General features: G+C 42.8%; 1 protein-coding gene across 1 annotated transcript in view; it reads left to right on the top strand.

Annotated features, from left to right (window-relative positions):
- Positions 1-23,814, top strand: part of ntrk3b (neurotrophic tyrosine kinase, receptor, type 3b) — a 342,714-nt gene that overhangs the window by 150,087 nt on the left and 168,813 nt on the right. The window contains exons 5-7 of the mRNA XM_061669747.1: positions 5,078-5,232; positions 8,130-8,272; positions 9,013-9,154. Coding sequence (XP_061525731.1) covers positions 5,078-5,232; positions 8,130-8,272; positions 9,013-9,154 — 440 coding nt within the window. The remainder of the gene's footprint in view (positions 1-5,077; positions 5,233-8,129; positions 8,273-9,012; positions 9,155-23,814) is intronic.

Genomic DNA, 23,814 nt, shown 5'->3' on the forward strand with positions numbered 1-23,814 from the left:
GTGCCTGCATTGTTTGATGCCTGTATTTAATGTCAGGCACCTTGTTGGGCAGCCAAGAGGTCCTCGAAAGTTGGTTTTGTTCATTTGCCACAACCGTTATTATTATTATTCTTGTTTTTGTTTACATGGTAATTATTGTCCGGAAAATAATATGTCAGTACACATTTTCAGTACGCAATTCTCGGTGCGCCCCCATCCAAGTGGGCCAGCACATGAAATGAATAGAGCATTCCCTAATTATAAAAAAAATCAAATATTGAAAAATGTAAGAGGAGCTGATAGGCTTATTTAGCATTGTCATCACCTTTAGTAGTGGCTTGGGTGAAAAGGACGTTTTTCCAACAAAAAAATAGTTACATACTCCAGGTTTTATATTATTTTTGGTGTGTGAATGGAAAGACAGGTGTTTAATATTTTGTCGGTTGAAGTTGGTACAAAGATATTTTTCTATTATAGCTAATTATTGACTTAATATTATTTTAAAATTGTTTTATATTATATATAATCCTTCCAGTTAACATATTAAATGTAAGTCATCAGAGAGACAGATGTTCATATTTTATCAGTTGAAGTTACAGTAATATTCTCTTGGTATGTATTCATTCAATGTACGGAAATGTTGATATTTTGTAGATTGAATTTAAGCTTCTCTTGTTATGTGAATTAACACGTCTACATTGTGTGTGTGCAATTTACAGGCCTATGTTTCCATCTCATCGGTCCGTGAATGGACAGACATAAGTTCATATGTGCATGTAAATGATTGTATCTCTTACTGACATATTCCTTAATGATGGAAAGCGCTATCCTTCACAAGTCAGTTTGAGAGTCTTTATGTGAGTTGTTAGCCACAGAAGCTAACAAGAGACTTTTGAAGGTCGCACGACACTGCACCTTTCATCTAGTCAGCATTCAGTAGATGAACTCACAGTCTGCTGTGTGACAGGTAGTTTGGCCGGGGCACTTGTGTGAATTTGGATTGTCATTCATTCGGGAAATAACCGGGGAAAACATCAATTCCTAGCAGACGAGCCTGTGAAAGGCTCTTTGTCATTATTATTGCTGCTGGTGCACCAAACCACTGTAATAATTGCCCTCGGAGGACCGCTGTGTCATAACATTGCGGCTTGTAACATTACTTTAAAAAACAAAAAAAGCACAAGAATGAAGACAATGCACACCTGACACTCAAACTTTGACAAATCCATGTGGAGAACATCAGAAGCAGTTTGGAAAAGGGTTAGCTTTATGACACACAACGGTTGATAAATTATTTAGAGCTGTGATTTCCCCCCCCCCCCCCAAAAAAAACATGTATTGTTATTTAGATTTTTCCAGTAGTACAGAGGCATACGGAGTTCCCACATGGAACATAGAGTATTAGGTAAGCGACAGGAAGTGTACCTGCCTATCGCTTTAGCTACTAGTTTACTCCATAACCAAATATAGTGCAGCTCAACCTCTGGCTAGCGGGGGCGTCACTGTGAGCGATATGCTTCTGGCAGTACATCAAACTCATTTGAAATGGTATTTGAAAATATTATATATTGAAAAACTACAGTATATGAGTGTTTTCAGAGGTTATTTTTGAAACAAAACATGTTCTTTATTGTTCTTAACCTATAAAAGGTGGTTGTAACTTTGCAACAAAATGAAATGTGGGTCCCAGGGTGACAAAAGTTGAGAACCAATGATTTAGAGTACAGTATTGTTGAGGCATGTATAGTACTCACATATGACACAATATAATGACTATTACTGCTGTTCACATTCACATCTGCATATATACAGTACAGTATGCTTAGCATACATTATTCTGTTCATACTGTATACTGAACAACATTATAAATGCAGCACTAAAGAAAAGCAATCAGTATTTGTTGTTACCACCAATTCCTTCGCATGGGGTTTATCACTTGTGCATTTGATCCGTGTTGCAAGGATCTGTACACAATTCCTGGAAACTGCAAACATCCCAGTTCTTGAATGGCCATGACTCACCAGACGGTACACTCAATGAGCATGGTTGTGATGCTCTGGATTGGCGCAAACAACAGTGTGTTCCAATTCGTGTCGATATCCGGCAACGTGGCAAAGCCATTGAAGAGGAGTGGGTCAACATTGCACAGGCCACACTCAACTACCAGATCAACTCTATGTGAAGGGGATGTGTTGCACTGCGCGAGGCAAATGGTGGCCACACCAAATACTGACCACCACCTCATCTAGTAAAACTGTACATTTTCGAGTGGCCTTTTATTGTGGGCAGCCTACGGCACACCTGTGTAATAAGGTGTTGTACTGCATGAGGCAAATGGTGGTCACACCAGATACTGACTGGTTTTCTGACCCCCTCAGACCTTCCCAAAAATAAAGTTAAACTACATTTCACATTTTTACAGATATTGTGTGCAGAGTACAGTATTTTGTTTCTATGTTAATATTCATGTATAGTATCGTTAATACTCAGCTTGTGTTCATTAAATATATATATATATTTTTTTTTTGGGGGGGGGGGGGCTACATACAATGCTGCTGACTATTATTGCTGCTTTGCACACATCTGCATATATTTTATGCATAATAGAGTAGCCTGTTTATATCCTAATACAGAGGTAGCAAATGATACGGAACTTCTGTATTTTGTTACGGAAATCACTGAACGTTGACTCATTACGGCCGTAACACTGATTGTTCCGGATATTGGGGGGAAAAAAATCCAGCGTCTGACATTACCGTCACGTCCACATTGAACAACTTCTTGGTGCACGCTATTTTACGACGCCACCCGGCTGCCAACCCGCAGAGGCGAAAGCTCTCTTTGCCTCCTGTGTCAACGCATTGTAAGTCACTGATCATCGCCTCCATGGTAGCGAATAAGCTACACTTCTTACTATGCTTCTTACCAGTGTCACGAAGGGAGGACAAGGAGTGGATAGGCAAAGACACATGCTAATTCCTAAGATACCATTACAAGCAGTCGCAAAACATCGAAATAAGTGATTTGGTCAAATGATAGATTTGTCACATAGGTCTGCCTGGAACAGCGTTTTTGTGTAGAGGAACCAACTTTGAACAACAACATAACAGGCCAATTAATACGTGATTAGAGATATAAATATAAAATTTTGTTAAATTTAAATTTGGTTATAAAGTTTGGTTGCAAAACAGAGTGCTGAGTTTTAAATTTTTATGCTTAAGATCTAATTAATAAACTTGTGTTTTTTGGTTTTTTTTTGTTACCGGGGTTGAAAACAGAATTGGCAAAAGTGAAATAATCCAGAGACAGATATTTTTGATGATAAAATGTCAAAATCTCATACACTGGCACTTTGAAGTCAGACTGCAACTGCGTCCACCATTACAAGGTTGATGTAATAAAAACATTAAAATGACAAATATTGAAGCCATAATTTATTAACGATTATGATTATGACTCGCACAAAAATGTTCTTGACAACATTTAGAAAATATGGTAATTCAGAAAAATTTGGAAAAATTGTTCTGCAAGTCGACCAGTTCAGGGTCTAGTCCGCCTTTCGCCCGAAGTCAGCTGGGATAGGATCCAGCGTCCCGTGACCCTAACCAGGATAAGCGGTGTTGAAAATGGATGGATGTTCTGCAAGTGAATTTTTATAGATTGTAACTAAACATGAGTATAATAGCAGAGTTGCCAAAGTTAATACCGCCGGTAATTAGTTTATAGTTTTTGTTGGGCGACATACTACGCTGCTGGCTATTATTTCTGCTGTTCACATTAACCACTGGATGTATGCATAGTAATGTATACTGTGGAGATATTACTATTCATATATTGCAACTTGGCGGCACGGTGGTCGACTGGTTAGAGCGTCTGCCTCACAGTTCTGAGGAGGGGGGTTCAATCCCCGGCCCCACCTGTGTGGAGTTTGCATGTTCTCCCCGTGTCTGCGTGGGTTTTCTCCGGGCACTCCGGTTTCCTCCCATATCCCAAAAACATGCTCTAAATTGCCCATAGGTGTGAATGTGAGTGCGAATGGTTGTTCGTTTGTATGTGCCCTGCGATTGGCTGGCAACCAGTTCAGGGTGTACCCCGCCTCCTGCCCGATGATAGCTGGGATAGGCTCCAGCACGCCCGCGACCCTAGTGAGGAGAAGCGGCTCAGAAAATGGATGGATGGATGGATATTGCTGATAGTGAACACTGCTAGTATTTTGCTGAATATAATGCGACTGACTATTGTTGCTGTGTTCATCTGTGTATATAGTATGCATAGTGTAGTAGTCAAGTTAAATATTACTATCTATTACTACTCCTACTATATAGTTGTGAAGTCAATAACACTGTGGATTATTTCATTTTTATTGTGTTTTGTTTGGAAGGCTACATACAATCCTGCTGACTGAATCTTGCCGCTGTTCACATTCACATATGTATAAAATAGTATGCATAGTATAGTATTGTATTCTTACATTACTCATTGTAAATATTTTTATTTCATTTCTGATAGTAGCTACTGCTGGTGTGTATGTCATGTTTTTGTTTTTACATACAAAGCTGCTGACGAGTCTTTTTGGGTTTATTCACATTTGTACATATAGCATGCATAGTATCGTGCTCAATTCAAATATAACTATTCATTTATAGTTGCATTTCACTCCTTATAGTACTGCTGGTTTCTATGGCATGATTTTGTTTTTACATAGAACGCCGCAGAATATTCTTGCATCTGTTCACATCACTTCTGTAAACATAGTATCTACAGTATTTATCCACGTAATGTTTGCTATTCAGTATAAGTAAAGCTATTCATAAATGAAGTGATATAAAGGAGTTTAATTCAGTCACACACATCGTTATTTCTCAGTAATGCACCATAACCGCTCCGGTTTTAGGGAGCATTTTAAGAGGATTACTGTAAAGAAACCTGTTGATGCAACCTCTACAGTGTGAGCGGTGCATATACTGTCATTACAGTGGCAGAGCAGCAGCAGCAGAGTCGACTCTGTTAACCCATGCGACCAGAACGAATATATTTGAGTTCAATTGTCTTGTTCCTTTTAAAAATGTTGCGTGGTTGTATGTGTACTGGTTGCAGGCGACTGGACGGCGTGGTGTTCGACTGCGGCTGCAACATCCGCTGGATCCAGCTGTGGCAGGAGCGAGGGGAGGCCAGCCTTCACACCCAACAGCTATACTGCAGGAACGGAGCCTCCAAGATAAGGCTGCACCACATGTACATACACAACTGTGGTGAGTGCACATGCAGACTTACTTTGTGGTACATGTAAACAGAAGACAGATGTTTGCTTTGTCTGTGGTGTGTATACAGCAGAGACAAATTCCTTGTGTGTTTTGGACATACTTGGCAAATAAAGATGATTCCTGATACTGTATGTAAAGTCACAAACAGACATGACAAAGATTTATCGTGTAAAAACAGTGTTTCTCAACCTTTATTGAGCTAAGGCACCCGTTTTACATTAGAAAGATTTCACGGTTCACCACCAAAAGAAAAGTGTCACACTAGTTTTAGTTACAAGTTGACTTACTCAGTGTGAAATATGGGTCTATTTAATTTAACACAAAGCTGATATACTCACAGGAAGCCATGACACATTCTTTTGTGTGTAAGGCAATGGGTAGATACACAGGTTTATAATACCGTCTGCCATTTAATAAAACAGCATTTTATTTTGCTGGCATAGATAGATGAACAACAAATATGAATTTTTAATACATTTCATTTTACGACAAATTAAATTTTGATAATTTCCTGCGGCACCCCGAGTGATCTTTAAGGGCACACTCGTGTGTGACGGCATCCTGGTTGGGAATCCTTGTGTACAAGAAAACCCATATAATGTAAGCATGTCTGTGGATGGACAGATAGACATTTACATTATGTGTGTACTGTATAGGTGTTACTGATGTCATCAAACCGGACCTCCTGAACACCCTGGCTGCGCCTAGAAATTCTGTCCATAAAAGTAATGAATAGAATTGGTCACAAAGGGCTGCCTTGGCGGAGTCCAACTCTCACTAGAAACGAATCTGACTTACTGCAATGGGAACCAAGCTCTGACACTGGTCATACATGGACTGAACAGCCCGTATCAGGGAGTCCGGTACCCCATACTCACGGAGCACCCCCCAAAGGACTCCCTGAGGGACACGGTCAAACGCATTCTCCAAGTCCACAAAACACATGTAGACTTGTTGATCGAACTCACATGCACCCTCGAGGACCCTGCTGAGAGTGTAGAGCTGGTCCAATGTTCCACTGCCAGGATGAAAACCACACTGCTCCTCCTGAATCCGAGATTCGACTTCCCTGAATAGACGTTAACAGGGAGGCCTGAGGAGTGTGATCTCCTGTAGTTGGAACACACCCTCAGGTCCCCCTTCTTAAAAAGGGGGACCACCACCCCAGTCTGCCAATCCAGAGGCACTGTCCCTGATGTCCATGCGATGTTGCAGAGGCGTGTCAACCAGGACAGCCCCACAACATCCACAGCCTTTAGGAACTCAGAGCGAATCTCATTCCACCCCTGGGGCCTTGGCACCAAGGATCTTTTTAACCACCTCGGTGACCTCAACCCCAGAGATAGTAGAACCAACCTCAGAGTCCCCAGACTCTGCTTCCTCATGGGAAGGCGTGTCAGTGGAACTGAGGAGGTCTTCGAAGTACTCGGCCCACTGACTCACAACGTCCCCAGTTGAGATCAGCAGAGCACTGGCCACACTATACACGGTGCACTGCTTCCCCCTCCAGCATTTCCTCGAAGTTGTCCGTAAATTGTTCTCCATGGCCTCCCAAGCCTGAGTTTTTGCCTCAGCAACCACCAAAGCTGCATTCTGCTTGGCCAGCCGATACCCATCAGCTGCCTTTGGAGTCCCACAGCCCAAAAAGGCCCGACCCCGTTGGTGTCCACCAATGGGTTCATGGATTGCCCCCAAAACAGGCACCAACAACCTTACGGCCACAGCTCTGGCTGGCTGCCTTAACAATGGAGGGACAGAACATGGTCCACTCGGACTCAACCTCCCCCGACTCACCCAGATTTGGGTGAAGTTCTGTCAGAGGTGGGAGTTGAAGCTCCTTCTGACAGGAGACTGCCAGACATTTCCAACACAATACGTTAGGGTCTTTCAGGTTGGACCAGCATCTTCCCCCACCGTCGGAGCCAACACTCCACCAGGTGGTGATCGGTTGACAGCTCCCCCCTCTCTTCACCCAAGTGTCCAAGATATGCGGCCGCAAGTCCAATGACACAACTGCAAAGTCGATCATCGATCTGCGGCCTAGGGTGTCCTGGTGCCAAGTGCACATGTGGGCACCCTTATGTCTGAACATGATGTTTGTTATGGACAATCCATGAGAAGCACAGAATTCCAATAGCAAAGCACCACTCGGGATCTGGTCGGGGTACCGTTCCTCCCAAGCATGCCCCTCCAAGTCTCACTGTCATTGCCCATATGAGCATTGAAGTCCCCCAGGAGAACGTGGGAGTTGTCTCCAGCATCCCCTCCAAGGACTCCAAAAAGGGTGGGTACTCCGAACTGGTGTTTGGTGCATAGGCACAAACAATAGTCAGGACCTCTCTCCCCACCCAAAGGTGGAGGGAGGCTACCCTCTCGTCCACTGAGGTCAACCCCAACGTACAGGCACTGAGTCGGGGGGCAATAAATATGCCCACACCTGCTCGGCGCCTTGCACCGTGGGCAACTCCAGAGTGGAAAAGACTCCAATCCCTCTAAAGAGGACTGTAGCAGAGCCCTTTAACACTTCAGGAGAACACAATAAATCCCACGTGTGAGAATGTGCTCCATGAATAACCAAGCCAAAGCATAGTGTATACTGTAAGATGATGTAGATGTAGGATGAAGAAGAGTCAGAGCTGGGGGGACTGAAGGCGAGCGTTGACAATCGGTCACTTGGACGGCGCCAAAGGTGGCGGAGCGTCACGGTGACTCATCGGCAAGCGCGGGCGCGCTGCCATTATGCAAATTTTATTTCATTAACGAGAGTCGAATAATTGATTCTGTGTGAAAACGTGTCAACAGAAGGCAACTGGTGTGTATTAATATGAACACGATGTGTGTGTGCGTGTGTCTGTTTGTGTGTGTGTGTGTATGTGTGTATATAGACTTGCCAGAGATCAGTGTGAGCCACAGCAGCGTGTTAGTGATGGAAGGCGACAATGTGACAGTGAGCTGTAATGGATCCGGATCACCCTTGCCTGAAGTGGACTGGACTGTCAATGACCTGCACTCCATCAACACACATCTGGTACACACACACACACACACACACTTGGTACCCCCCCAACACACACACACACATCTGTAAATAAATGATATACAGTGTTTATTTACCTGGAGTAGTTCGAGGGCATGCTAGGAAAAATAGTTCCCCACCCCTTGACTAATGCCTTGAAAAAGTCCTGTATAAATACACACCCACAGTGTATAATCTAAGAGAGTAGTTTTTATACTTATTCATTAGCGTGCTCCAGCTAATTAGCATGAGGTTTAGCAAAAGCCTAAGGGACCTATGTCTCACACACATTGTAGCCCATGAGGATCCTGACCACCGTTATTTGGCTATGACAGCCATAGACACCAGGTTCAGATATGACAGATGATAGACTGGGTAATGTCAGAAGAAGACTGTAGATTGTATGGAGACTGTAGATTATGATAGATTGAAAGGGAGATGGATATATGTGTTAGGAGATAAATAGATGGGTACCTATACCCATCTATACCCAATAGATGGGTACCTATACCCATCTATTTATCTCCTAACACATCTATTCACATCAGACCCAGAGATAGATAGATAGATAGAGGTTGATTTGATAAGTACTGTAGATAAATTTCCCAAATCTTAATTGTCCCTTTTTTGTATTAATAAAGCCCTGAGCTCATACTAAAATGGCTTCAATCCACTTAAGAACCATCGCACATTTGTCACATGGTGAAAGGACTCCGTGTTTGTTGTTTCAATTTCCATGTATGTGTCTTCAGTCCAACGTGTACTGGCCCGACATCCACTCCATCAACCTGACGCTGTTCAACATCAGCCGCGACGACAACAACTACCAGTTGACATGCATCGCTGAGAACGTGGTGGGCATGACCAACTCGTCCATCCAGCTCAACGTGCAGTGTGAGTTGAGGCTTTTTCTTTGTTTTTGTTTTGTCGCCATACCACATTCTTTGGGTTGCTTACGTGTACATTTTTACGTTGGCTAAGCTCAACTGCTAATTTGTTTGTTTGACATTAATACTATTACCACTGTTAAATTTGGTTCCTTGGTACACCAAAAATGTCTGTGGGTCAGTATGACCCGCTGCACGTTCTGACCATAAAAATGGTCAGAATTTCACAGTAATCCCACAACATAACAGTAGGGTTATTAAAGGCCATACGTACCAAGTGTAAAAAAGAAGTTAACCAGTGTTTATAGCTAATAGTGTTTATAGGTAGGTAGAGTACCTAAATATTGTACTCAAGTAAGAGTACTGTTACAGTTGAATAATACCATCCATCCATCCATCCATCCATTTGCTAAGCCCCGCCTCACTAGGGTCGCGGGCGTGCTGGAGCCTATCCCAGCTATCATCGGGCAGGAGGCAGGGTACACCTTGAACTGGTTGCCAGCCAATCGCAGGGCACATACAAACAAACAACCATTCGCACTCACACCTACAGGCAATTTAGAGTTTTCAATTAACGTGCATGTTTTTGGGATGTGGGAGGAAACCGGAGTGCCCGGAGAAAACCCACGCAGGCACAGGGAGAACATGCAAACTCCACACAGGCGGGGCCGTGGATTGAACCCAGCTCCTCAGAACTGTGAGGCTGACGCTCTAACCAGTCGAACACCGTGTCGCCATTTAAATTTTTAACTGGCCAAAAAACAACAAAACATACATTGGGCCCTACACAAACAATATTTGCTTTATTCACTTAAATGACTTAATGAAGAAGCTTTTTGCTGAACAGACTTAGTAATTGTGTGTGCGTGTGCGACACCATAGGGATAGTGCTAATGTTGGCATATGCACTGTCAAAACAACAGTAGAAACATCTGCGACTTACCGCAAGGTGTTTTCTCAAGCAAGAAGTGGGCTGAAATATCTAAGTTTGGGCAGTCACAATTTAAGAGCTGCATGGCAAAGCTGTTGTTTATTGGTCAAACACACTTGTGGGGCTGGTTTCTTTTTTTTCTTAAAATGAGTCATTTTGATTGGCTACGTGCACGGTCATGTGACTTCCTTGTGTCGTCTGATCGGTGAATTGGAGTCAAATGACATTAGTGATCCTGTTTGATTGGCGCAACGGACACCCTATGCGGAAGTCGAAGATGGAGTCTAAAAATAGACACGCGCACACAAGAATGAAAAAATAAACGTAGCGAATGGCATGTCGATCATTGTAACGGAGTAAAAGTATCGATCCTTCATCACAAATACTCAAGTAACAGTAAAAGGTACTGTGCATTTAAAGTACTCTGACAAGTACAGTTTATGGAAAATGTTACTTGAGTAAATGTAACGGAGTAAATGTAGCGCACATAAAAATGGTTTAAAAAATATGAAGAAAATATGAACGCAAGGCCAAGTTTAATCTATCCATCCATCCATTTTCTGAGCCGCTTCTCCTCACTAGGGTCGCGGGCATGCTGGAGCCTATCCCAGCTATCATCGGGCAGGAGGCGGGGTACACCCTGAACTGGTTGCCAGCCAATCGCAGTGCACATACAAACAAACAACCATTTGCACTCACATTCACACCTACGGGCAATTTAGAGTCTCCAATGCATGCATGTTTTTGGGATGTGGGAGGAAACCAGCGTGCCCGGAGAAAACCCACGCAGGCACGGGGAGAACATGCAAACTCCACACAGGCGAGGCTGGGGATTGAACTCCGGTCCTCAGAACTGTGAGGCTGACGCTCTAACCAGTCGTTCACCGTGCCGCCAGTTTAATCTATTTTTTCTAAATTGTAAAAAAGATATTTACCACTGTTAGTTAATAGTTAATCCTCCTACGTTTGTTTCTTTGGTGCATCAAAAATTAAAGTGACCCATGTTTAACCCATCCAACATAAACTCCTACAAGGAATTTGCCCAAATGAGGCCCAACTGAAAGCAGGTACAGACGCCATCTAATGTCAGTGGATCATGGCATCAGTTTCATCATTTCAAGGATTCCCCATGGAAACGGGCCCGTTCTTGAAAAAATGAGCCCACAACTGTAGTTTGACAGAGCATTATGAATTTCAATGGACATGTCTATCATGCCAAAACACGCAAAAATGTCTCTAGAACTCATGCCCGGAAGTAAACAGAAAGTCAGAGATTTTGGATTGAAGCAGAATTTTTTTTCTGAATTCCAAGGTTCGTACTTTGTCAAACTCCTACAAAGGGAATTTTCCCAAATTATACCCAACCACATGTAGGTATCCCAGACAGATGGGCAATGCTGAATGGAGAATCTTTTTTACCAATGCCATCTAATGGGGGCGGAGCATGGCGTCAAAGTTTGGTGATCTTTTTGAGGATAAGCCATGAAGCTTGAATTGTATTTTTCTTATTCTGCATAGACAGTGTGACACGCTGCTGAGCTGGAATCAGGGCAGCTTAGCGAGGGTTAAATATAGCTGGATCAGTGTGAGTCCCAATGGAGTGTGTCATTACAGCAACTAATGAACGCACAATGCAACTGCCGCATGCTCAAAGTAACGCCTCATCTTATCGCTGACTGTTAAAACAATGTTGACAGGCTTCGTCAATGAGAGCTACTGTGAATCGGCTAACAATAAGTGCGTGGTTTGACTTGAACATGGATGACCGGGCCTTACATCCCAATTATTGACTTATTTTCTTAACTGCGTATGGGTGGCGTCTTTAAGACCGCAGGCCGGAATTTTCCATATTTCAATGAGTGCCCCATATCGTTTGATGACAGCCTGCCAATGTGATTTCCATTGGTGTGGAAAGAGATGTTTATGACCCCTGAGGGAGGACTTTTTGTTTTTAAAATTACAAATGCACATTCATCATGTTCATCCATTAGCCTAAATCCATGTCCCATGTTGCTCGATAGGAAAATGTAATATTTAATGTGATCCAAACACCACATTAACTGTCAGTTAGTCAATACATCCTGTTTGTTATGGCTGTCTCAACTCAATATTGAGGTGTATATGTATTGGTTTTTAAAGTGTGTCCAGTGGTGAAATAGGCAAATTTTGCTTTAGTTTAAGGGACGTAAAGTCCTTTTGAAAATGGAGTATAGAGTATCGTTAAATTTTTATGTTTTAAGGCATGAGGAAGGGTTATATAAATGTAATGAGGAATCCATACACATCCTCAGGACAGGGCCCTTTTAATAATAATAATAATAATAATATGATAATTGGGATGAATTTAGTTGAATAAACTTGAAAAAAAAAATTTAAATATGATTTGCATTTTTTTTAAATTTTATTTATTTAAAACAATGGTAAAGTGAAATATAAAAAAAGTAAATTATTCTTGTTCTTCTAAGATCGTTTTAAACGATGTGGTTGCCACAAAGTGGCAGTTGTGGGAAGCAGCTGAACCCAAGAGCAGGCGGAGGCTGATGTAAAATGATGAACAGTTTATTGAGCAAAGGTTATGGAAGTGGTCCTGGATGTGTTGACAGGCGGCGGTGTGGACAGGTGGAAGGCAGTGGACAGAACAGGGGGCTGGCAGGAATGACATGGGTCAGGAACGCAGAGGGGTTCAAAGGACGGGTCGATTAGTGGTAGCGGTGACTTATTTTTAATTGTAATGTCATTGAGTCGGCGGCACGGTGGGTGACTGGTTAGAGTGTCAGCCTCACAGTTCTGAGGACCAGGGTTCAATCCCTGGTCCCGCCTGTGTGGAGTTTGCATGTTCTCCCCGTGCCTGCGTGGGTTTTCTCCGGGCACTCCGGTTTCCTCCCACATCCCAAAAACATGCATGAATTGGAGACTCGAAATTGCCCGTAGGTGTGAATGTGAGTTTGTTTGTATGTGCCCTGCGATTGGCTGGCAACCAGTTCAGGGTGTACCCCGCCTCCTGCCTGATGATAGCTGGGATAGGCTCCAGCACGCCCGCGACCCTAGTGAGGAGAAGCGGCTCAGAAAATGGATGGATGGATGGATGTCATTAGGTCCTCGGTAGTCGATGCATGGGCGGAGAGTGGTGTCTTTTTTCTCAACAGAAAAAAAATCCAACCCCGACCGGTGACGATGAGGGGCGTATGAGGCCAGCAGCCAAGGAGCGCGGATGTAATCCTCCATAACCTTTTTTCGGGATGGGAGAGATTGTAGAGTCGGCTGTTGGGAAGTGGAGCTCCCGGCAAGTGGTCTATAGCGCAATGATACGGGTGGTGGGGGGTAGAGAGATGGCCAAGTCCTTGCTGAATACTGTGGAGAGGTCATGATATTCTTCTGGAATTTGGGAGAGGTGCACTTGGGCGGCAGAGGGTGGTGGGTCTTCTGAGGGTGGAACGGCAGAAAGCAGACCGTGGGAATGGCAATGACGACTCCATCCGGTGATGGATAAACGATCCCAGTCTATGGCGGGGTTCTGGAGTTTGAGCCAGGGAATACCAAGAACTAAGGGGGTCTCAGAGGAAGGAATGACAAAAAGGGAAATGTTTTCACGGTGATTGCCTGAAATAAGGAGTGTGATGGACACTGTTTGATGGGTCACCAGGGAAATTACTTGGCCATCCAGGGCTATGACTTTTTTCGAGGATGGAAGTTGTTGGAGAAGGATTTGGAGCTGGTGAATTATTTTTTCATGAATAAAATTATCATCGGCACCGGAATCAATAAGGGCAGCGATAGGGGTGTTATGGGCAGAAATGATAATGCAAGCGGGAAAGGTCATGCGGGAGGGCGAGATTGCAGAAACGGAGGTGAGCCTGGTCTTTCTGGTCGGAGGGGGCACGAGGAAATTAAGTGACCGGATTGACTGCACAAGATGCACAGCCGCTGGATGACGCTGACGTTCTTGTGGATCTAAACGTGTTTGACCAATTTGAATGGATTCATCGGATGCAACGGGGAGTGACGAAAGTGCGGAAGACGACTGTGTGGTGCTCAGAGTAGGAGAGTGTTTACGCGAGCATAGCCCTTTCTCACAAGCTCTCTGTCTGTTATCCAGACGGATGGAGAGGGCGATAAGAGCCTCGAGAGAGGAGGGCTCGTCCCGGACCGCAAGCTCGTCTTTGATTTGTTCTGAGAGACCGTTTGAAAAGATTCCCCTAAGGGCTACGTCATCCCACCCGCATTCACAAGCAACTTTGGAGACATAAAGACATTGACAAAAAACAATTGTGCAAAAAGATGCAGAGTCCTCGAGCACTTAGAGCAGTTCGAATGACTAATATTGCAATAGTCCGGTACAATGACCATTGTGCAAAGGGCGCTGAGACTTCAAGGAGTGTATGCGGTTTAAAGTGACGAGTAGTGCGATCATCTGGGACAATGTTGGTTGTGCAAATGTTACAGATACTCCTCAATCAGTGTGCAAATGGAGCAGATGCTACTCTGGCATGAGTGGCCAGTATATGCAAATAGTGCAGCATGGCGAGACAACTACAGTGAGTGCATGAGTAATACATAATTGGCCCCACAGAAATGTGACAACGAACTCAAGTCATAAAATTTCCAACTTGTTGTAATGGAATTATAGGTTAGGTGTTTAGGAAGTTGATCGCAAGAGGGAAGAAGCTGTTGGAATGTCTACTAGTTCTAATTTGCATTGATCGGTAGCGCCTACCTGAGGGAAGGGGTTGGAAGAGCTGGTGACCGGGGTGCGGAGGGTCCGAGAGGATTTTGCACGCCCTTGTCTTAGTTCTGGCAGCGTGCAAGTCCTCAATGGTGGGTAAGGGGGTACCGACAATCCTTTCAGCAGTTTTGATTGTCCGTTGCAGTCGGAGTTTGTCCTTTTTTGTAGCAGCACCAAACCAGACTGTGATGGAAGAACACAGGACTGATTCGATGACCGCTGTCTAGAACTGTCTCAGCAGCTCCGGTGGCAGGCCGTGCTTTCTCAGAAGCCGCAGGAAGTACATCCTCAACTGGGCCTCCTGAGAGACTGTAATTCCCAGGAACTTGAAGGTCTCGACGGTTGACACAAGGCAGCTGGACAACGTGAGGGACAGCTGTGGCGAAGGATGCCTCCTGAAGTCCACGATCATCTCTACAGTCTTGAGCGTGTTCAGCTCCAGGTTGTGTCGGCCGCACCACAGCTCCAGCCGCTCCGCTTCCTGTCGATATGCAGACTCGTCACCGTCCTTGATGAGGCCGATGACAGTGGTGTCATCTGCAAACTTCAGGAGCTTGACAGTCGGGTTCGCTGAGGTGCAGTCGTTCGTGTAGAGAGAGAAGAGCAGCGGAGAGAGGACACAACCTCGGGGCGCCCCAGTGCTGATGCTGCGTGTGGATGAGGTGGCCTCCCCCAGCCTGACCTGCTGTGTCCTGCCCGTCAGAAAGCTGTAAATCCACTGGCAGATGGCAGGTGAGATGCTGACCTGGAGAAGCTTGGTTGAAAGGAGTTCAGGGATGATGGTGTTGAACGCTGAGCTGAAGTCCATGAACAGGATCCTCGCGTAGGTCCCTGCACTGTCGAGGTGTTCTAAGATGAAGTGCAGTCCCATGTTGACTGCATCATCCGCAGACCTGTTCGCTTGGTAGGCAAACTGCAGGGGGTCCAGCAGGGGACCTGTGACACTCTTGAGGTGGTCCAGCACGAGACGTTCAAAGGACTTCATGACCACAGATGTCAAAGCGACAGGCCTGTAGTCATTCAGACCAGAGATTGCAGGTTTCTTGGGGACTGGAATGATGGTGGAGCGTTTGAAACAGGATGGAACTTCGCACATTTCCAAAGATCTGTTGAAGAGTGAAGACTGGAGCGAGCTGGTCCGCGCAGACTTTGAGGCAGGATGGGGACACATGGTCCGGGCCTGCCACTTTGTTAATCTTCTGTTGTTTGAAGATGCGTCTCACATCCTGTTCATGGATGGTTACCGCAGAAGTCAGAGGTGTGGTTGTGGTCGCGGGTGCGGCCGGGTGGGTGTGTGGTGTGAAAGTGTCCTTTTCAAATCTGCAGTAGAAGGTATTCAAGTCGTTGGCTAGTGTGCTATTGTTCTCAGCTTGGGGGGATCGTCGCTTGTAATCAGTCAGCGATTGGAATGCATGCCAGACTGATTTAGTCGTTTGCGCTAAACTGTTTTCCAACTTTGCTGCATAGATCCTCTTTGCAATGTTAATTTCTTTAGTAAGCTGATTTCTAGCTCGATTATACAGGGCCCTGTCCCCGCTCTGATATGCGTCCTCCTTAGCTTGGCGGAGCTGTTTAAGTTTAGCAGTGAACCACGGCTTGTTGTTGTTGAATGTGTGAAATGATTTTGTTGGTACACAAACCTCTTCACAGAAACTGATATAGGATGTGACAGTGTCCGTATATTCATCCAGGCTGCCAGCTGAATTTTCAAAGACACTCCAGTCTGTGCAGTCTAAACAGCTTTGAAGTTCCATCTTGGCTTCATTGGTCCACTTTTTGACTGTTTTCACTGTAGGCTTGGCACATTTAAGTTCTTGCCTGTACGTCGGTATTAAGTGAATTAAGCAGTGATCAGACGAGCCCAGGGCTGCACGAGGTATGGCACGGTATGCGTTTTTTACCGTAGTGTAGCAGTGGTCTAAAGTATTATTTTCCCTGGTAGGACAGTCGATGTGCTCGTGGTTGAGTTTAGCTTTGTTAAAGTCCCCGAGAATAACGAGGGGTGAGTCCGGGTGTTTTTTTTTCAATTTCGTTGACTTGTTCGGCGAGCGCTAGCAATGCGGCGTTCGTGTTAGCTTGAGGCGTAATATAGACTCCAGCCAGTATGAACGATGCAAACTAACGTGGCGAGTAGAATGGTTTACAGTTTAAGAATAGCGACTATATATATATATATATATATATATATATATATATATATATATATATATATATATATATATATATATATATATATATTCAGCTTAATAAATAAGCATTTAAAAAAATAAATACAAATTAAAATAAAAACAAAAACCATCGATTGTACAATTTTTGTCTTATTAAAATGTAGTTACTTTTTTATTCAATAAAGTAAAAAAGGGGAAAATCAAAGAAAATAAACAGCATTGTAACATTTTTGTATTAAACCAAAATTAAATGAAATACTTCATTTAATGAATACACAAAATTGTGCAAACACTAATTTCGTCTACCAAAATCCTTTTACTACGGTGGCCGACAAGGGGAAATGTGCTGCAAATACAGGAAAAGCACACAAAACAAAAAACACACAAGCACTTAAAAGAACATTCATTCATTTATTTTTCTTCCTGCTTATCAAGGGTAGCGAGCGTGCTGGAGCCTATCCCAGCTGACTCTGGGCGTAAAGTACACCCTCAACTCGCCAGTCAATTGCAGGGCACACATAAACAAACAATAATTCACACTCACACCTACGGGCAATTTAGAGTCTACAATTAACCTACCGCGCATGTTTTGGGGATGTAGGAGGAAACCGGAGTACCCAGAGAAAACCCACCCAGGCACGGGGAGAACATGCAAACTCCACACAGGCGAGACCAGATTTGAATCAGGGTCCTCAGAACTGTGAGGCGGATGTCCTAACCAGTCGTACACGTGCCGCCCATAAAATAACAATAAAATAAAAATGCTGCAAGATCAGAATCCGAATCGTCTTTATTTGCCAAGTTATGTCCAAAAAACACACAAGGAATTTGTCTCCGGTAGTTGGAGCCGCTCTAGTACGACAACAGACAGTCAATTGACAGAGGACACTTTTGAGACATAAAGACATTGACAAAAACAGTGACTGAGCAATAAAGGGTTGCTTGTTATCTGGTAATTCCCGTAACATTTATTTATTTATTTATTTTTTGACAATTGTGCAAAGAGATGCAGAGTCCTCTGGCACTTAGAGCAGTTTGAATGACTAATATAGCAATAATCCGGTGCAATGATCATTGTGCAAAGGGTGCCGAGACTTCAAGGAGTGTATGCAGTTTAAAGTGACTAGTAGTGCGATAATCTGGGACAATGTTGATTGTGCAAATGTTGCAGATACTCCTCAATCGGTGTGCAAATGGACCAGATGCTTCTCTGGCATGAGTGGCCAGTATTGGTCAACAACAGATATGCAAATAGTGCAGCTTGGCGAGACTACTACAGTGAGTGCACGGGTAATATATAATTTCCATCCATCCATTTTCAACACCGTTTATCCTGGTTAGGGTCGCGGGACGCTGGAGCCTATCCCAGCTGACTTCGGGCGAAAGGCAGACTACAACCTGAACTGGTCGCCAGTCAGTCGCAGGGCACATATAGACACGGACAACCATTCGCACTTATATTCACACCGTCACTGAGTGGGAACTGAACCCACCCTGCCTGCACCAAAGTCAGGCGAGTGTAACACTACACCATCAGCGACATAATATATAATTGGCCCGACAGAAATGTGACTACAAACTCAAGACAAAACAATTGGCAGCATGTTGCAATGGAAATGCTGCAATCACAGAAAACAACTGCAAAGGAAAAATGCTGCAAACACACGCACACAAAAAATGCACAAATCCCAAAATAACTGCGAGAGAAATGCTGCACGTTCAAGCTGCACAACGGAAGTCTTCCAGGCCACTAGGGGGCGCGACCTCTAGGACGGACCAGTCCTGTGAGCCTATGTGGTGCCTTTCATAGATACTAGATAATCCAGCGCCCTGTAGCAGCCCAACTAACCGACGTGCCTATGTGGCGGCCATGTTGGGGAGGTCGACGTTCCAATAGAAGGCAATTCATGGACGCTGAAATGAGTCGTAACTTGCTCATTTCTCAACCGATTTTCATGAGGCTTACTGTTTTGTTAACGCCAAAGCGTATGCTATCAATACGTGTCATCTGATAAAAAGCAACAACACCAAACAAATATATGTGAAACGGACTCTCAGTTCTTTTGTCTTAGTTGTATGATGTTCAACCATATGCTTCACAATGTGCCAGCATCCTTGGTCTTTTGGTTTTCTCGCCATCCACACACGTGGACTGCGCTGACAACTTTGACCTCCCTAGTTTAGCGTCACCGTCGGCATGAAGCTCAAAATGGGTGTGTCCTATCTACCTTGATTACCTGTGGTGCCTCTGGTGTCACAGGACTAGTCCGTCCCGAACGTCGAGCCCCTAGTGGCCTGGCGGACTTCCGTTGTGTGGCGTGAACTTGCAGCATTTCTGTCTTGCAGTTGTTTTGGGATTTGTGTGTGTTTTGTTGTGTTTGCAACATTTTCCTTCTGCTGTTGTTTTCTGTGATTGCAGCATTTTTATCTTGCAGCATTTTTCTTTTGCTGTTGTTTTATGTTCTTGTGTGTTTTTCGTCTTGCGTCATTCGTGCTATGCAGCATATGGCCGTTTGTAGCAGACTTGCCCCTGTCGGTCACCGTATTTTGGACTCTATGGTCATTCACAATGTTGTGTGGACGTCCATATTTATGGTTCTTTCTACAAATGGGTTACATGGACAATTGTAAATGTGACCAAACAACAGTGGGTGTTTAAATCCATCCGTGTTTCCCAAATCAGTATTGCCTCATTGTAATCCCGTTCAGCAAAAGACAGGGCCCAAAATGGTGGCTTTGATGACACTAAATTGTAGGGAATCAGTTCCACCAACGGTCCGAACGAAGCAGGTACATTTGGGATGCAATGAGGTGTTGTGCAGTCGCAAAGCAAGTGTAACAGACCTGATTAACAAGGACGTTGCCTGTAGCCGGCACGTACGCAAGCAAAAAGAAGAAATCAAATGTGTAACCGGCTGCGGTGAAACAATGCAGCTGGGTTGCCATGGAGATATTCCTCTTGCATTTCGGCCGTGAATACGTGATATGCCTCACCTCTTACGTAAGTGGAAAAGGCAACCAGCTGATTAAGGACACACACGTGCAGTTGGGGACAAGGATTGGTCTCCAATGCCTTAATAACAGCTCCTGAAGGGGGCATCCTACCCCTAATCGGATGCTGGGATTGTGTCGTTTCCAGGCGTTCCTTCTTCTTCTTCTCCCATGTTGACACTCTCTGCCGGTGCCGCAAATTAACATATTAATTTTTCACCGCATGCTCGTTTGGTAATTACATTTCCTCGGTGGTGCGAGCCTATTGTCTGTGGAAATGTCAGAAAGTAGTTCCAACCCGCACCGCGATTAGGGAGTCGCGTGATTGACGGGACGAATTACCGGCCGTCACGTCTCGGCGTTCAAAAGAAAGACTTTTTAGAGTGAATGTATTGCAACGACAATGGGGGCTTTTGTTGCGTGACACTCACCAGTAACACAGAAATAACGGCAGCGTGCGGGATCATCGGGACCATTTCCCTCTTCAGTTCTCGTGTGAAGAAAATTTCAGCTTCTCAATTGTATGTCATTTTGAATAAAAAAAAAAAAAAGTACTATTCTTGAATGACTGTATTTACATGTTTTTTAATGAAATAAAAAAAAACTATTCATATTAGTTTCATACTCTTGTGGCTTCTAAAAATGTTAATTCAATTTTATTTAATTGCATTTGAATGTTTGTCATTTTTATTTTTAAATTAAAATGTTAATTTATTTTTTTTGTGAATCATTTGTAATATTTCTTTTGAAATATATTACATATTTTTAATGTATCATTTTAATTTGATGTTTTGCATTTACAATTATATAAAAAAAGACATGGTATTGCTCATCTTGGCTTCTAAAAATCTCATGTATTTTGCTTAGTTGAATCTAAGTATTTTTAAATTAATTTTTTTTATTTAAAAAAAAATATATTTTTTTAAATTTGTATTTTTAAATAGGTTGTAGTAACATTTTAAATTAAACAATTTATGTCAGAATAATTTGGGGGTCTTAGATTTGTACTTTCATTGCATTAGACTAAATTACTAGTGTAAAGTACTTTTCACCTAATTACAGTGGGGCAAAAAAGTATTTAGTCAGCCACCAATTGTGCAAGTTCTCCCACTTAAAAAGAAGAGAGAGATGCCTGTAATTTTCATCATAGGTATACCTCACCTATGAGAGACAAAATGAGACAAAAGAAATCCGGAAAATCACATTGTCTGATTTTTAAAGAATGTATTAGCAAATTATGGTGGAAAATAAGTATTTGGTCACCTACAAACAAGCAAGATTTCTGGCTCTCACAGACCTCTAACTTCTTCTTCAAGAGGCTCCTGTGTCTTTCACTCGTTACCTGTATTAATAGCACCTGTTTGAACTCGTTATCAGTATAAAAGACACCTGTCCACAACCTCAAACAGTCCCACTCCAAACTCCATTGTGGCCAAGACTAAAGAGCTGTCAAAGGATACCAGAAAGACAATTGTAGACCTGCACCAGGCGGGGAAGACTGAATCTGCAATAGGTAAGCAGCTTGGTGTGAAGAAATCAACTGTGTGAGCAATTATTAGAAAATGAAAGCCATATAAGACCACTGATGATCTCCCTCGATCTGGGGCTCCATGCAAGATCCCAGCCCATGGGGTCCCAGAACCACACGAGGGGACTTCGTGAATGAGCTGGAAAAATCATGCTCCGGGCAGTTTTTCTGCAAATGGACGAGGACGACTGATCCGTCTAAAGGAAAGAAGGGGGCCATGGATCATGAGATTTTGAGTGAAAACCTCCTTCTATCAGCAAGGGCATCGAAAATGAAACGAGGCTGGATTTTTCAGCATGACAATGATCCCAAACACATCACCCGGGCAACGAAGGAGTGGCTTTGTAAGACGCATTTCAAGGTCTTGGAGTGGCCTAGCCAGTCTCCAGATCTCAACCTCATAGAATATCTTTGGAGGGAGTTGAAAGACCATGTCGCCCAGCGACAGCCCCAAAACATCACTGATTTTTTTTCTGCATGGAGGAATGGGCCAAAATACCAGCAACAGTGTGCGAAAACATTTGACATCTGTCATTGCCAACAAAGGGTATAGAACAAAGTATTGATATTAACCTTTCTTATTGACCAAATACAGTACTTATTTTCCACCATAATTTGCTAATACATTTTTAAAAAATCTGACTGTGATTGTCAAGATTTATTTTATTTTATTTTTTTATTTTTTTTTTTTATTTTATTTTTTTTTCTCCCCCCATTTTGTCTCTCATAGGTGAGGTATACCTATGATGAAAATTCCAGGTCTCGCTCATCTTTTTAAGTGGAAGAACTTGCACAATTGATGGCTGATTAAACACTTTCTTGCAGCACTGTACTTTTTGTTCAACATAAAAACATTGAATTTTATCAATGCCAAGCTAATCTCTGCCTTTATAATGTGTTATTTAATTTTAAACCTCTTTACCACAGCACTCCACTCCGGCAGAGCAAACACGGCAACTGTAAAGCTGATGCAACACGAATATATACAGGCAGTTACGTGACATTCAAAGCAAACACATGGTCACTTGTTGTCAAAGATAAGCTGGAATCTTTTATTGTCTTATGTGGTTAACTTGTTTTTATACTCAGAATGTACTGTATTACTTAACCCTAACATACTTTTCATGTGACTCAAAATACACAAAAAGGACAATATTAAAAAAAAATCATTCTTTGTGTTTGTGTTTTGGACATACTTGGCAAATAAAGATGATTCTGATGTACTGAAGAGTGTTTCTAGACCGCTAAGGAAGACTATTGAGCGCCCCTGGCATCACTACTTTTCTCAAGTAACAAATAAACATTTACACTTACCATTACTACTTTTTTTTTTTATTTTATTTTTTTTTATTTTTATTTTTTTTCTTTCTCTCTCTTGGTCACCTTGTTTTTTATAAAAGCATGCCCTGATTGGTAAGTTCGCTTAATTTTGTTGTACTATAGGCGTATTTCCAACAAGCCTGTTGATAGGGAGCCCCACTAGGGATTGTCCGCTGAATTCAAGCTGCTGGAACGGCATCTGATGGAAAAATAACAACATTGTTTAAATGTGTGGAATAGGGGGTTGTGGAATAGGTATATTTAATAGTTCGGAGATGTTACTTTTAAGGGTCAAAATTTCATCAAAAGTTTTGACTTTTTAAAGACAAAGAGAGAACTCCTCCATCCAACAATGCGGTGTGCCGCCTTACGCCCACGCCTGTTATGTTCAGAGATCAGAGTTCAGAATCATCTTTATTTGCCAAGTATGTCCAAAAAACACAAGGAATTTGTCTCCTGTAGTTGGAGCCCCTCTAGTATGACAACAGACATGTAATTGACAGAAAACACTTTTGAGACCTAAAGACATTGAGAAAAACAATAACTGACCAATAAAGTTAGTTAGTTAGTTATCTGGTAATGCCGGTACATTATTATTATTATTATTATTTTTTGGACAATTGTGCAAAAAGATGCAGAGTCCTCAAGCACTTAGAGCAGTTCGAAAGACTAATATTGCAATAATACGGTGCAATGACCATTGTGTTTTTTTTTTTTTTTTTTTAACTTTTACTCGTTTAACAGTGGCCCCATACTACAAAGGAGATGGGAAGTTAACATTCACAGAGACAATTTTGACAATTCTTACAACATACAAGGCCTTCACAAAAAAACTGAAAATGTGGTTAGTTAACACCTATAGCTGCCAACACTAAAAGACAAGTATGTTATGATGGTTTTTTTTTATGATCAAATGATTTGTGGTTTTATTCTCTCTTAATAGTATAGTAAGTCTTTATGTATCCTGTATTATATTGTCTTGTAGATGTATTTTACTGCTTTTTTA

This window comes from Phycodurus eques, chromosome 2, assembly GCF_024500275.1.
Source record: "Phycodurus eques isolate BA_2022a chromosome 2, UOR_Pequ_1.1, whole genome shotgun sequence".
NCBI lineage: Eukaryota > Metazoa > Chordata > Actinopteri > Syngnathiformes > Syngnathidae > Phycodurus > Phycodurus eques.